The sequence below is a fragment of the Ictalurus furcatus genome, chromosome 6, assembly GCF_023375685.1.
Source record: "Ictalurus furcatus strain D&B chromosome 6, Billie_1.0, whole genome shotgun sequence".
Lineage (NCBI taxonomy): Eukaryota > Metazoa > Chordata > Actinopteri > Siluriformes > Ictaluridae > Ictalurus > Ictalurus furcatus.
This window is the reverse complement of record NC_071260.1, coordinates 21,434,842-21,450,834: the sequence shown is the minus strand read 5'-3', so window position 1 is coordinate 21,450,834 and position 15,993 is coordinate 21,434,842. Positions and strand designations below refer to the sequence as shown.

The 15,993-nt window shown below is 39.0% G+C and overlaps 1 protein-coding gene across 2 annotated transcripts in view; it reads left to right on the top strand.

Annotated features, from left to right (window-relative positions):
* The first annotated feature begins 564 nt into the window (after positions 1–564).
* The window catches only part of LOC128608907 (disintegrin and metalloproteinase domain-containing protein 23), a 30,338-nt gene continuing 14,909 nt past the window's right edge, over positions 565–15,993 (top strand). The window contains exons 1-10 of one of the 2 annotated variants that reach the window (XM_053627081.1): positions 565–992; positions 1,668–1,873; positions 2,226–2,302; positions 8,647–8,710; positions 10,750–10,832; positions 10,954–11,011; positions 11,878–11,950; positions 12,901–12,956; positions 13,824–13,889; positions 14,902–14,970. In XM_053627081.1, the coding sequence (XP_053483056.1) occupies positions 914–992; positions 1,668–1,873; positions 2,226–2,302; positions 8,647–8,710; positions 10,750–10,832; positions 10,954–11,011; positions 11,878–11,950; positions 12,901–12,956; positions 13,824–13,889; positions 14,902–14,970 (831 nt within the window). In that variant the 5' untranslated portion in view covers positions 565–913. The remainder of the gene's footprint in view (positions 993–1,667; positions 1,874–2,225; positions 2,303–8,646; positions 8,711–10,749; positions 10,833–10,953; positions 11,012–11,877; positions 11,951–12,900; positions 12,957–13,823; positions 13,890–14,901; positions 14,971–15,993) is intronic. The other variant, XM_053627082.1, reaches the window with a different exon arrangement.

Genomic DNA, 15,993 nt, shown 5'->3' with positions numbered 1-15,993 from the left:
ACTATAATGTCACTAGCAGCTGGATCTCTTTTCATGTCTAAAGTTGTGGCAGCACTTATGATCAATAAGTCTAGAAAATCTCACTCCAAAAGACATGAGCTAAGCTGGGTTGAGCCTGGCCAATACCTGGATGGGAGACCTCCTGGGGAAAACTAAGGTTGCTGCTGGAAGTGGTATTAGTGAGGCCATCAGGGGGTGCTCACCCTGTGATCTGTGTGGGGCCTAATGCCCCAATATAGTGACATGGACACTATACTGTAGAAACAGCACCGTCTTTTGGATGAGATGTTAAACCAAGGTCCGGACTCTCTGTGATCATTAAAAATCCCAGGACACTTCTCGTAAAAGAGTAGGGGTATACTCCTGCTGTCCTGGTGAAATTCCCCCATTGGCCCTTCTCTATCATGGCCCCTAATAATCTCCAACTCTGAATTGGCGATTATTATTGAGGAGAAGCCCCCCCCCCCCCCCACACCACCCCCACACCACCCCCACACACACACACTATGTAAAGTGCATCGAGTGTCAAGAAATATGCTATACAAACGTAACTCTAAACTGTAAAAACATGGATTTTTAAAAAATATTTTATGCTGCACTGACCCAATAAAAGGTATATTCTTTGAAAAACAAAAGGTTACCTACTGCAGCTTTAAATCAAAACCTCCAGTCTAAACAAACACTCAGTAGACTACAAATGAGACACACGCTCTGCGCAAGTGTGGCGCAGTCAGTGCCCTCCTGAGCTCGACCATGCTCACAGAGCAGAAGTACTTGCATGCAGCTGGCCACCGCCTCGCATTGCGCTACTCTGCAGAGACTATGTAGACCTGCTCACAGTAAAGACACTATGATGGCCACTCGCCGCGTGCATGCGCTAACATAGCACTATTCATACCGACAAATATGAATCATGCATCTGACGCTTCTCTTCATTTTGCTCGTGAGCATCTTCGTTTCCGGGTTGCAGTCTGTAACGACAGCGCCGCGCGGTAAGTACCGTAACCTTAACTGAGTGATGCTGTCACTAACTCATACAGTTACAGCTTGCTGAAGTGTGTGTGTGTGTGTGTGTAGTTTTATTTCGGTTGGGTTAGGACACAAGGACGTCCTGTGTGTGGACGCTGAGGACAGTACAGTACAGTACAGTACAGGAGCAAAGTGTCTTAAGTGGAGAAGGGAGGGAGATTTGATGCTTATCACAGCCACAATGCGTTTTTCTAGTTCTATGCACATGCATAGGCTATATTCTGCATGAATATACATCTGAATCCACAGTTCCACATTTGTAAATGTTCAGATATTTCTAGCTGTTTTTATTGCAAAGAGATACTAATAAAATTAGACTATGTGAATAAAAATTAAATAAATGTCATATTAATACTACTAATGCATGATGATGATGATGATGATTCTTATTATTATTAATACTACTACTACTACTAATAATAATATTGTTATTTTTATTATTATTATTATTACGGTAAATGCAGCCATCCATGTTTTGATAGATGAAGCTCTACAAAGTACATTGATTATGCTGTCTTTGTGAATTTGTGGAATCATGTTTGGTTGTTATATTACTATAGTAATATTGTATACCTGTACCAATTTACCAGCTATTGTGACTTACTGGATTAATGTGTGTGTGGATATGTGTGTGTCAGTGGAGAATGAGTCTGCTGGGGATGCTGTGTCAGTGCGGGTGGAGCAGGATGCCACTGCACCACCTTCCACACACAATGGGAGCACCCAGGAGGCTGAACACACCATCACATATCCATCTCGCCTCATTTACTACCTTAACGAGGAATCTGAGAGCACTTACCATAACCTGAACACTCAGACCAAGATCCCGGGCCAGCAGGGCCAGGTGAGTGTGTGCATTATTGTCTCCGTCAGAATAATTCATGCAAATTTAATTGCAGTGTATTTTGGTATCGGCATAAATGCATTTTACTAAGGATGTTAAGGTAAGAGATATTAGGCTATAGATATTGTATTAAGAAGACTGCAGACTTCCTCGTGGGGGAATCTGCCGTTTGTCTGTCTGGCAGCTGGCAGCAGCTAATCTTCTTGGCAAGCTGCATGAGCTCAGTTTACTGCAACGCTGTAATACCAAAAGTGTGTCTGCATTATGTTTATGTGGCGCAAGATTTTGTGTTCATTTTGTCAGATGGAGTACTTTAATAAAAACACTTACTTTTTCCTGCTCTCTTCTTTAGGTAGTCCATTTGGCTCAAGCCAGTTTTCAGCTTGAGGCTTTTGGATCCAGATTCATACTAGACCTCATATTAAACAAGTGAGTATTAGCTTGTGTAGATCTCTATTCTCAAGTTACCTTTAAATCCTTGTTTCTAGGTACAGCAGTGTTATGTTGTATTTCATTGTGTAGCACATAGATTTTGTTATATGTGTTGTTTCATTCACTACACACATGTACACATGCATGAGACACAGTGTTTTAGGTTTCACAGCCTGGTCAATACTAGACTGTTGAAGTGTTGTGGCTCCACAGCTAAAAGGCATGGTTATAGTACAGATGTGCTGTGTTATAGTAAAGGGCTTTCAAATATGTCTGCATAATGTAATGTTTGTTAATCGTTATTGCAGTTTTAGGCTGTGTAATCAAAGAAGCCTGCAATATGCAAATGTGCTCGCTAATGAACACTTTTTGTTGTGAGTCAGAAGTTCCAAGTACATTTTTCTGTGGATTGTTTCATATTTCAATATGAAAAGTTATTCTGTTATTAAGAATGTATTGTGTTATTTAAAAAAGGGGGCAGAATTTAGCAATATAATTGCTATATATATTACATATTGTGAAGCGCTACCTACTAAGTTTATGCTTATTCTATGCTTACTATAGAATCTTTAATATGTAGATCGAGGAATATGTCTCAGTTAGGACAAATCTGTTGGACTTCATTATATATCCATGGCCACGGCATTTACCGATTTACTCTTTAAGTGCTTGCATGACATTCAATGCTGAGACGACACTAAATCACTGAATACTGTAGTGTGTTACGTGTTAAATGTTGCAGTTAACCAAGAAAGTGTCTTAAAAGAGGCAGATGTAGTGGGTGCAGAAAACGATTTAACCCTCCATTGGCAGGTCCAGACTTGCATTCCTCACTTTTGTAACTAGGTTCTGTGTAATATACTTTAGGATGAGTAGCTAATTAATATGCTGGGACTTTAGTAGGGTATAAATGCACTACAGGATCAATATTAGATGCAGTCGAATATCTGCCAGGTATGAATGATGACTGTTGTTCTTTCTTTAATTAAATATCACTCATATCCCATGCCCCTATTATTATCAGAGTAGCAGTGTGAGAGAGAGCTGCTATTTGCCGGTGTAGGGACTGCTGGCTCATGTCCTGAGTAACTTTGATTACTGCACTTGAATAAAGAATGAATTGTGTTGCTGTCAGTCCTCTGACTTAATTGATATGCAGAAGAGATGCTCCATGTAAAGGACTGAGTGCTTGTTTACTCTCTGGATTCTTTTCTCTCACGCTTTCTTGCACCTGTCTTATTTACAGACATGTAAAGGAACTTATTTGTCTTTTATTGCATTTTAAGAAAAGCTTGGACTAAATGCAGTGAATAGGTGATGTGGTGATTAAGGCATATACTGTAGCATTAATTGTAATTTTTTTCCCCCTTTAATGTTTAGAATGTAATATTGCAGAAAAAGGATGGGTCTGCCCGTTCTCACTTTCAGAGTCACATCCATATTAAGGTCTGTGAGTGGGTGTGACATCAAAATGTTTGCGGGTGTATGTGTCTGGTCTCTGAACACACTGCAGCTGGCATTGTGGCTGTGCAGCAGCAATGATCTGATCTAAATATAGCAATCTCCCTGCATGCAGCCAGTGAGTCCTGCTCTTAGAGTGTTGCTCTGGCCTCCTCCCCTCACTGCACCTGTGCTGCACAATTCTGCTTAGTCCTCCACATCGCGCTGCAGCCGAGAACTAAAATTACTCTGCGCTCAGCCTCTTCTGGCCTCTCCTCTGTGGAGGAACAGAGGGACTTATAGATCTGTTAGTCTGAGTGTGTGTAATTGGGTCTTTGTTGATCCCTGTCCAGTCATTGGAGAGATTTATATAGGGATAGAGGTGTGTCTGGGTTGTGAAGTTGAAGTTTTTACTTGCAACTAATCAATTAATGGAGTTATGCATGTTTGTTGTCTCGATTCAAAATTTTAACATACAACACACAACAGTACTGTCCCATACTGTCCATACATGCACATACTGTCCCATTTAAGCCATTTTAAACCATTTAAGAAAACACGAACAGCATCATCTCAGTCTGTTTTGTGCTCTCTCTCTCTCTCTCTCTCTCTCTCTCTTTTTACACTCACCCATAACCTGCTACATAGCCAACCCCCCATACCAGCTCCCAACCTTAAAAATACTCTTAATCTGATTTGAATTGTCTAACACACTCTCCATTGGGTACTCTTTATTTAACGCCGATGATGTATGAGGTCTCGCCCAGAGGAAACGCACAAAGGCATTTTTGCGATGAAAATGTTTGTTCCCTGAAAACATTTACGCAAGGTTGAAGAAAAATGTATCTGGGCCAGAAAGTGCAAGTGAGATGAAAGAGCTATTTTGTGTGTGTGTGTGTGTGTGTGTGTGTGTGTGTGTGTGTGTGTGTGTGCGTGCTCGCTGAGTCAGACTCGGATGCCTGGGAGGTAGTGTTAGAAGACATAAGAGCTGAAGGTGAATCCAGCACATAGCAGTCTCTTACTATTACCATCGTTACTGCATACAAGATGTACAGTGCTGTGAAAAAGTATTTGTCCTCATTCTGATTTCTTGTTTTTGTGTATATCTCATACTAAATTGTTTCAGAAATTAAAACAAAAGCCAACCTGAGTAAACACAAAATACAATTTTTAAATGATAACGTTATTTATTGATGCAAAAAAGTTATCCAATACCAGCTGAGCCCGTGTGAAAATGTATTTGCCCCCTTAGTTAGTAATTCCCCAAATCTATGAAACTGCATTCATAGGGTTCAGCTGGATCAGACACAACCAGGCCTAATTACTGCAAACCCTGTTCAATCAAAGCAACACTTAAATAGAACTTTTTCAAAAGGTCTTACCCAGTAACACACTATGCCAAAATTGAAAGAACTTCCAGAAATGATGAGGAAGAAGGTGATTGGAATACATTTGTCTGAGAAGGGTTACAAAGCTTTTTCAAAGGCTCTGAGGCTCCAAAGAACCACAGTGAGAACCATTATCTCCAAATGAAAAAAGTCACCACAGTAATGAACCTTCCCAGAAGTGTCCAACCTTCCAAAATTCCTCCAAGAGCACAGCAACTACTCATCCAGGAAGTCACAAAAGACCCAAGGACAGCATCAAAGGACCTACATAAAGAACCTAAAGGTCACTGTTCATGACTCCACTATCAGGAAGACACTGGGCAAAAATTTCATCTATGGAAGAGTGGTGAGGCAAATACCACTGCTAACCCAGAAGAACATTAAGGCTCATCTGAATTTTGCCAAAACACACCTTGATGATCCTCAAACCTTTTGGGAGAATGTTCTGTGGTCTTATGAGTCAGAAGTGGAACTGTTTGGAAGACAGGGGTCCCGTTACATCTGACATAAACCAAACCCTGAATTCCACAAAAAGAACATCATACCTACAGTCAAGCATGGTGGTGGAAGTGTGATGGTGTGGGGATGCTTTGCTGCTTCAGGGCCTGGACAGCTTGCAGTAATTGAGGGAAACATTAATTCTGCTCTCTACCAGAAATTCCTAAAGGATTTTCATTGGTGATAGGTGTTGGATCACTTTTTTGCTTCAAAAAAAAAAACTTATTGTATTGTGTGTTTACTCAGGTTGCCTTTGTTTTATGTTGCATTTCACTGGAAAATCTAAAACTATTTAGTATGAGATATATACAAAAACAGAAGAAATCAGGATGGGGCAAATACTTTTTCACAGCACTGTAGTATAGATTGTTAATTCTCTTCTGTCTCTGATGACTTCCAGTCAGTTCCAGTTTAATTGATGAGTTCCTATCAGTCCCAGTTTAATTAATGTTGTAGTGCTGCTACTGTAAACTCACACTTCTCCATAAGATGTTCGGGATCAATCGTTGTAACACCATTTTGATGTGTTGGATGTGCTGAGTTCGAGAAGATTAGAAGTTCATCAATGTAGGCGACTGCAAATTTTCTGAACATGTCTCTGAGTACATCAATAATGAGTGCCTGGAAGGCAGAGGGAACACTGACCCTCATATGGCATTACCAAGTATTCATAGTGATCAGCGGTTATACTAAAAGCCTTTTTCCATCCATCACCTTCTCTGATTTTATATAGGCTCTAAGCACTTAACAGATGGAGAAGATGGTGGCCGTATGAGCTGTTGAGGTTGAGCGAACCAGAGGCTGTGGGTATCTATGTTTTACTGTGACTTGACCCAGGTTATCTATGCATGGACGCAGAATCACTCTTCTGGTGAGATGGAGGGTCTGACGTAGTCTTTCAACAAAGACAGAGATATTCTTCCATGGCATTATTTTCTTTGGAATGTAGCAGGTAGCTGTATGATCAGGGTGGTGTGGTACCTGAGAAGAAGTCAGTCATATAGTCATAATAATTTTTCTATAGACGTGAAGGATATGGTAAGTTTGGGATGAGGTGGGCAGGTCTGATGATAGTGAGGAGGCTTCGTGTTCATCCTGTATATTCTTGGGCTTTGATGTTGAAGCCAGGTTAAAGCAAGTACAGTGGGGCTATTTGAGGATTCCATTACCGGAAAGGAGATTTATGGATCACACTGGTGTGAAGGCGTAGCTCATCACTTGGACCCCCTCATGAATTATGCCCTTTAGTGGATGCACTGGAGTCCCCAGGTGATGACCTCACCTGCTGATTGTGAACCTTGTTTTAGGGACATGAGATGTTCGCCTGTTCCTTGATCTCTCTTTTTGTTGTTGTTGCCAGACTTGATTTCTTAAAAAGAGAAGTACAGTGAACACTGTAGTTATTAACTTTGAAACATCGCTACCATACTTGTTGGGATGGGCATAACGTGGGTACGTAATGTGGGTGCCATCCTGATGACCTGCAAGACTTTCTAATTTTATATGGGTGGTGGAATTTTGCTGTTGCTGTTTGCCGAACACATGGCCTTGAGCAGAGAGGATTTGACGGAATTTGCTGAAGCCTGCTGCTTCCATGATTCTTCAGGCGAAGTCTTCTGTCATACTGCAGATAGATAGATACAAGTAGGTGTTCTGGTTTCATTAAAAATTGTTGTAGCTGACAAACCAAAAGCTAGGCAATGCTCAGAAACCAAAAATGGTCAGGCAATCAGCAAACAGGCTTAAACTAAACAAGACTAATCAGTAAATGTGAAGAAGTCTGTCAAAACCCTGATCAAAACAGGCATGTGGCAAATCTTGGCATAATCACAGACACAATGCTGAAGCCAGACTGCAATGTCTGTTAGTTCCATTAGTAATCAGGGAATGGGAGCTTAGCTGAAGTTCATGTGATGAGGTTATAGTCTAACGATTAATGGAGTTGTAGTCTGCAACTTCTGGAATTGCAGACATGGACATGACAGACAGACCCTGCCTGGTAATCAATGCTTTTAGGAGCACATGAATTTTAGATTTAGGTCTGTTAGCAGTAAAAGCTCCAGGGCGGTAGATCACCAGGACACCCATGCTGTAAAATTAGCTCCTTTATGCACATTCAGTTGATACAGATATGAATATAATAACCAACTGTGGTTATACAGTTATAGAAATTGAGCAAGTTAGGTAGTTTTTTTTGCATACATGCATACATTTTTGTACAACATTTTCTACCAATTTAGTCATTACAGGTTCCCACCTAATAACTAGTTCTCCGTATCACACATTATCCACTGTATTTCTTTTAAAACTGTTGTTTATACAACATCATTAGGCAGTCAAACACTCTTTCAGGAGAGCTCTAACTTCTTTAAATGTGAGCTCAATGGAAACCATGATTGGTTAGTGTTATTTACTTTGACAACATTTTATCGGTTCAAGGATTGTGGCACTGCAACACAGATTGGTATAAACTGATATGTAGATGTCTATGTTTAAAGATTAGTGGAATGTCAAATTTATAGTAACTATGCTTTCAGTATAACTGGCCTTGGATCAAAAAGACTGCAGACATTTAGTATCTATGAGAATTTAAAGTTTTGTGTAGTCCTTATATACAGTGTGCTAATTTGATAATAAAGCAGTAATACCTTTAATGCCCAGGATACATTTAACCCTCTCCATAAAATATGCATGTTTAATGTTCAGCAGATGTTGCATGTGTGTTTTAGCTGCTATCTGCTGTTTCACGTATTATCTCAAAATCCCACTCTTGGCTGTATGTTTCCGAAAAATACAGTGACTAATGTGATTCATGGATAAATGGGATCAATGACAATGCATTAGTGTTAATGTACATGAACAAGAAACCCAGTACTGTCTAACCCCACCTCTATAGTGTTTCTTGTATTGTCTTGCACTGGAGATGCTCATATTGTGCGCTGCAATATCGTAACTCAGCAGAAGAAACCCACGGCTGTAGGAAGTCATAATACTTGTTTTCTGTCTGTGTTACAGTGACCTACTATCCTCCGATTATGTGGAGATTCACTATGAGGAAGGAAAACCTATCATGTCTAAGGTAGTGCTTTATTCTTACAGCCTGCTGATTTCACTCCAGTGACCTTTATCATACCAGCTTTTTTTTATTTTGCAGCTTTTGCACAGACAACCAGTTTGCTATTTAAAGTTGTAATAGGTGAGCTGTTCATTTCAAATTCAGTGTTATTATGCCTAGTTTTGAAATCAGGGGGTTTGGAACAGAGAACAGAGATTGGCAAAATGCAAAAAACAAAACAAAAAAAACCCAACCCATCAATACGAGTGAGTGAGACAGAGTGAGTGAGACAGAGTGAGTGAGACAGAGTGAGACAGAGAGAGAGTGAGACACAGAGAGAGAGAGTGAGACAAAGAGAGAAAGTATGCAAATATATAAAAATAGAGGCTGAAGGCTCTCTTTTGTGAACATGGCCCAAGCACAAAATAAGATCACAGTCTTACATATTCTTCTAATTTGTTGGACCATGAACATAGGCATTAGTGGTGTAATTGCAAAAATGGGTTCAGTTAGAATGAAGGAAGCGCTCAGTATTTTGCTCCTATGTCCAGTCAGATGAACTGTTCTCATTCTCTTTCTAATAAAAATCACAATGTTCACCAGTGGCTCAGTAAAGGGAAGATTCCATGTCACTGTTTCAGTTGTACAAATAACTCACTAACTGAGCAAATTTATGACTAATGTGATTTCTGTCTTGTTGTACACTTTCATGAATGTTCATTTATGGTGTAATTTGGGCTGATAATATCTCTATGATGACAATAAATTGGGCAAGTCTGCTACTTAATTAAATATTTAACTAGAATAATAAAAAAAATAATAATGTATATGACCTATATGTAATGAAAGCTGGTTGGTTTACATTTAGTACTCATCACGAATAGAGTTATAAATAGAGTACATTCACAAAACCAGGGTGTATGAATTGTATGTTGTCAGGACAGTACTGTTCTTGCATTGCACATGTGCTAATGCTGGTCTTGGCAGGTGGTAATGCAAGCGTAAGTGATTCTTTCTGACCACAAAAATAGCAACTAAATGCAAGCGAAGAAAAAAAATTTAAGAGCTGAGGCTGTAATGTATTACTTTGACTGGTCAAGACAAATAACTACTTCTACATATAAGACTGAGAGGCTAAAATGAAGCTCGAAGAGAAACTGCATTAAAAAGAATGATAGAGAGAAAGAGATGTGAGCTAAGTGAGGTGAGAACTAAATGATTAGTCACTGATTCAGCAGCACTGAAGCTCAGACCACATGACTATCAGATATTGCTCTGCAGGAATAATGCAGTGTGGGAAATCTGGCAACGTGGGAGAGGAGAGAATGAGAGAATGATGAGGTGAGAGAGAAGGTGACTGCAATGTCAAATAAACACATCCAATACTCTCTTCTTTATGCACAGGAAATATTACCTTTACCTAATTATCAGTGTAAGATAACAGCATCACTCTGTCCATATGTACCTGACTATCAAGGATCTCAGGACATAAAGAGCAACTTTGACATGTACTGCTGAAGAAACACTTTTGAAAAATTGTATTATGGAATATTGTAGAAGGTGGTTGGAACCTACAGCCTTTATTCACATAATCTAATTTGCTTAGTCCTTATACTACTCATATATCCTACTTATTGTTCAGCGATTTTTTTTACAGTCACTGTTTCAGGGCTATGAGTATTTTTAAACATGCATATTATTTTGACTATGAATTCCCCATTTTATCCACATTCTACTTGTCTTTGGCTCTACTGTGTTACTATGACCTCTCTAATGAATCGACTGGTTAAAACCCAGCTCATAAATCTGCTCTACAGAACAATGGTCCAGAGAGAAATAAAGAAGCTCCTGTTTCTACTGGAGACTCTCTAATCACTGTTCTGTTTCCTGCTATTTTTACCCTGCTTGGCCTGCCTCAGTGAAGCACTAACAGATTATATGAATTACAGCGTGATTTGAGCAGTTTTATGTATCATTTGTGTGTAAGATTTATTATCTGCGTAAGATTGTGAGGTAGGTTTTTAAGGTGCCGCCTGCATTAAGATGTGTGTGTGTGTTCTCAGGGTGGAGAGCACTGTTATTACCGTGGCCAGGTGAGAGGGAATGTGGCATCTCGTGTAGCCCTGTCAACTTGTGACGGCTTGCAGTGAGTATAAAAACAACAGTTAGTCTTTGTTAGAATCACACTTCATAAAAGAAAACACTTTAAAGAAGTGCTTTTACTGCCTCTCAGTGCTATTTTTCTTCTCTCTTTCTGTGGCTGCCAGTGGCATGTTTGATGATGGCGTTTATGTGTATTTTATTGAGCCTATGAAACACTCGATTGTAAGTACTAATGTGTTGCCATTTATGTGATACCCAGAGAGTTGTAGGTTATAAAACATGTTCAGTATGTAAAGAATAAAAAAAACTTTGGGGGTGTGCTGTTGTAGGAAAATAATCAATGGTAAGGTGGTGCACAAAGCTGAGAATCCTCCAATACAAAGTTGAATATCTTTCTGTATCAATACATCCCAAACTTTTTTTTATTCCTCTTATACCACAGCAATTATTAATTAAAGAATGATACTCCATACTTTTTCTTTATCAGTTTAGAGTAACTTTAGAGTAAGTGTGAAAAATCCACGAAGCTTGTTAATTCCTGTTAACATTGACATTATAACAACTATAAAACAGTAGTCCCCTTACCAGCCTATCTATTTTTTTCCTCAAGTCAATAGTGCAAAGTCCTCTGTCCTGAAGTCTCTCACATGGCAGAAACCATTACAAAGCAGGAGGAGGATGTTAAAAGCACACAATATCAGTGATACAAAACTTTAGCATACTGTATCAATGAATATATATTTTTCTTGTTAACAGAACAAATAATGGGAGGTTTTTAAAGTCCATTTAATATTAGTCTTAGATTATGTAGAGCATCTGCCATACAAGTTCCTGTGAGTGAGTTGAAAAAAAAAACAACAGAATATTAAAATGAGCGTATTATCAAAAAACTGTGGTTGGCCTTACAAATCGCCAATACTATCAGAGCTGATGTCATAGAAAATTTACCAGCACCTTCTGACCAATCAGAATTGAGAATTCAACAGTGCTGTGGTATAAATATTACTACGTAACGAAAGAAATGTAGTATTCTTTGTTGGAAGTTAGTACGTGCATCATCTGTCCAAATTGCAATGTCTGTGCTTAAGGATGGTGCCGCTAGACCCCACAGACTGCAGAGGATGGCCAGCTTTCTAAGCCCTCATGACCCCAAGGATGCAGGTATACTCCAAACACCTTTTTGGCCTACTTTTAGGGTTCAGGTTAATTATAGCATATTCAACTATGCGCATCAAACTATTGCAGATGGGCGATGCATCGTGCGCTTTCATTTCGTACAGTCTTTTGCGTTTTGCTACTTCGTATTGCAGTTAACAGCAAAAATGGTTAGAAGAAAGACTGCTCCTGTTCCATCAAACAGTGGTAGCTGTTGTGGTAGTGGGGGCAGTGGTAGCTCAGTGGTTAAGATGTTGGACTACTGACGTTGGACTACTGATCATAAGGTCGTAAGTTCAAATCCTAACCCTGAGCAAGGCCCTCAACCTTCAACTGCTCAGTTGTATAAATGAGAAAAATGTAAGTCGCTCTGGATAAGGGCGTCTGCCAAATGCCGTCAAATGTAAAAATGTAAACAAAAAGATGGAAATATGGTAGTGTGCCTCAGAAAGTAGTAATTTGCTTCAAAGAATGCTAGCAAGAGTAGATAAAATTCAGCAAAAACAACCTTGTTGCTTATGAACATGAAAGAAAATTGCACATATACACATACCAATGAGAAACTGATATCAATAGTAAGAACATTTTCTTTTGGGTGTTGTCAAGTGTCCACAGGGTTTCCACAAATGATGTATTCAGTAAAACTGCATACTGCATACTTTGTGCCTAGTGTTCTCAGGATAGGCTCTGGATACAACACAAACCTGACCAGGATGAAGACGTTACTAAAGATAAATGAATGAATTACATATGTGTGTACAACCTAAACGGGTAGCATTTGCTGGTTTACATGTTACTCAGTTACCTACACAGCACCCCACCAATGAGTCACTGAATTTGTATAAAACGGATCAGATTAAAAATAAAGATTAGAATAAGTTGGCAATAATAGAGCACATAGTTATGTGCTTAGTGACAGTACAAAATAAAACGTTTGTAATTGTCTGTGTGTGTAGATGAGGAGGGCCAGCTGGATGACATGGCTTGGCTGCAGCGCAGGAAAAAGCGTGCTGTAAGTCTGGGTGGGGGCTTTCCCCACACCATGAGCTCACATACACCCAGCAGAACTCTAGTCAGTGACACATGTGTGGCATTCCCAAAGGAAGACTGACTATAGCATGAACAGAACAGCCAGCATATATATCAGTCACCTGATATTCTACTCATCTCTCCACAAGGCTCTAATGTGGGTTGTGGATTAATGCTCAAGCCTGTTCTCAGCAGTACTATTACCTGTGCTATATGAAAACAGTCCATCTTTAGGGATTTTAAATCTCATGAAACAGTCTGAAAAATGATAAATTATTCGAACATCCAGCAAAGTTTGTATACAAACCTAGAAATCTGATTAAAAACCTTGCTCAAAAACTCACTTAATAGCTTTTCAGACAGCTCTAATAAGTGTGTGGCCTGCTATTCTAACGAGCATGCTTGATTAACTGTTGTAGACTCTATGTATGATATGTCACTTGAACAGAACACACACTACTTTAGGAGAATCAGGATTGGTCAAGCGTAAATGTGCAAACCTAGAAGATTATAGAATTGTATGGTAGACTGTAGGATTGTTTTCTCTTACTGGAAGAGTCTATTTTTTATCCAACTATGTAAGTAGGACAAATAACATCAGTCTTGCCTAATGATTCATTATAAATTCATACTGGGTAGTACATATTGCCACACAAAAGACCAAAAACAACTAAATGAGAGCACACATCCCTGGGGACTACAGAAATATGTTATAACCTCTTTAGTGGATGGTTTGTTGTTGTTTTTTTAAAAAAAAGAAAAAATATTTAAAACTTTTTTGTGTGTGCTTTCATTGTGTTGAAATGTGGCTCAGTTCTGGTTTGTTGCATTATATCTCTTTCTTTTTCAGATGCCAAGAAATGTGTTTGAGGAGATGAAGTATATCGAACTCATGATTATCAGTGACCACAATATGGTGTGTGTTTATGTCTGTTGGTGGAAGGTTTACTCTGTGTGTTTGTGTGTAGGTAAATAAAGCTGGATGTGTAAATAGTCACACACTGCTGTTTACTCTCTAAGGAAATATGATCCAATTTATTACAACCACGGCCATCATTCTGGAATTCCTTCAGTGTGAGAGAAGTTTCTGGGTTTGTGGTTTGGTGTAAACCGATGAGATTTGGGGGTTGGTAGTGTAAGGCACAGTGAAAGCAGTGGCCACAAGAGGGCGCTCTTACCACTTTGTCAGATACGTCTCCCATTTAGGGAAGCGTTCAGCTTTACATCTCAAATAAATCTACATGGCAGTAGAGTTTTCCAAATACACCCTAAAGGTTCTTCTGGTTGTCTGTTTGAGGGAACCTGTAAAGGGTTTATACATAACCCTACAACAGCGTTTTCCATTCAGAGAAGTTTAATTTGCAATAAACATTTAAATGACTCGAGGAACCCTGTTTTCTAAGAGTGTAAAGTTTTCAAATCATCAAGTGCAGTCCATCCCAGTGGTAAAAGTTCAAGGAATGATCAGTGTGCTTCAGTTTTTTCCCTCTAGGGGGACTCTCAAAGCCTCTATGTAGCCTCTACAACAGGATTTTGCCTTTAAGAATCACTGCCAAAGAATCTTTAAATAATGCCTTTTCCCTAATATCTTTTAATAATCTTTCGCATCTTTTAATACTCATTAGCTGCCCTCTACTAGTTTTTTTTTAAATAGAGAAAAAATGTTAAATTATCTTCATGTCTTTACCTTTGTTTTTTACATTTGTACTTCATAGTAAATGTCATTTACATTTCTTATTCTTCTAATTGGTCTTCCCATTTATCATGATTATGCACTTACTTAAAGCACTAAATTAACATAAAATCCTATATACATAGACTTTATTATTATTGCTGCTGCTGATGATGTTGTTTTTGTTGCTGTTGTTATTATTGTTGGACAGGTTTCTAATCTTTCTCTCTTTTTTAAACTGATATGATTGGTGCAGTTTAAAAGACAGAAGACCAAGCAGCAAACCCGGAACTTTGCGAAGTCAGTGGTCAATCTGGTGGATGCTGTAAGTTACTAGTACTTTTTTTTTTAAATACACTCTTAAGTTTATATATAATATATAAACTTAAACTTATATTTTATATATATATATATATAAAATACGTACACTCACAGAGCACTTTTTTAGGAACACTATACTAACACTGGGTAGGGCCTCCCTTTGCTCTCAAAACAACCTCAGTTCTTCGCGGCATGGATTCCACAAGATGTTTGAAACATTCCTTTGAGATTCTGGCCCATGTTGACATGATTGCAAACTCCTGCAGATTTTTCAGGTGCACTTTAATGCTGCGAATCTCCCTTTCTACCACATCCCAAAGGTGTTCTATTGGATTCAGATCTGGTGACTGGGACAGCCACTGAAGAACATTTAACTCATTGTCATGTTAATGAAACCAGTTTGAGACAACTTTTACTTTATGACATGGTGTATTATCATGCTTGAGGTAGCCATTAGAAGATGGGTAAATTGTGGCTATGAAGGGATGCATATGGTCAGCAACAATACTCAAATAGGCTGTTTCATTCAAGCAATTATTGATTGGTATTAATGAGCCAAAAGAAAACATTCCCCATACCATTACACCACCTCCACCAGCCTGGACTGTTGACACAAGGCAGGTTGGGACCATGGATTCCATGGATTTGTTTGGTGCCAAATTCTGTCCCTACCATCTGTGTGCCTCACCAGAAATCGAGATTAATCAGACCACCTGACATCCCTTCGTAGCCACAATTTACCCATCTTCTACTGGCTACTTGCAGCATGATAATACACCATGTCACAATGAAAAAGTTGTCTCAAACTGGTTTTATGAACATGACAATGAGTTTAATGTTCTTCAGTGACCTTCCCAGTCACCGGATATGAATCCAATAGAACACCGTTGGGATGTGGTAGAACAGGAAATGTGCAGCATGAAAGTGCACCTGAAAAATCAGAATTATTTTTCCAGTCTTCAACTGTCCAGTTTTCGTGAGCCTGTGCCCACTGCAGCTTCAGCTTTCTGTTCTTGGTTGACAGAAG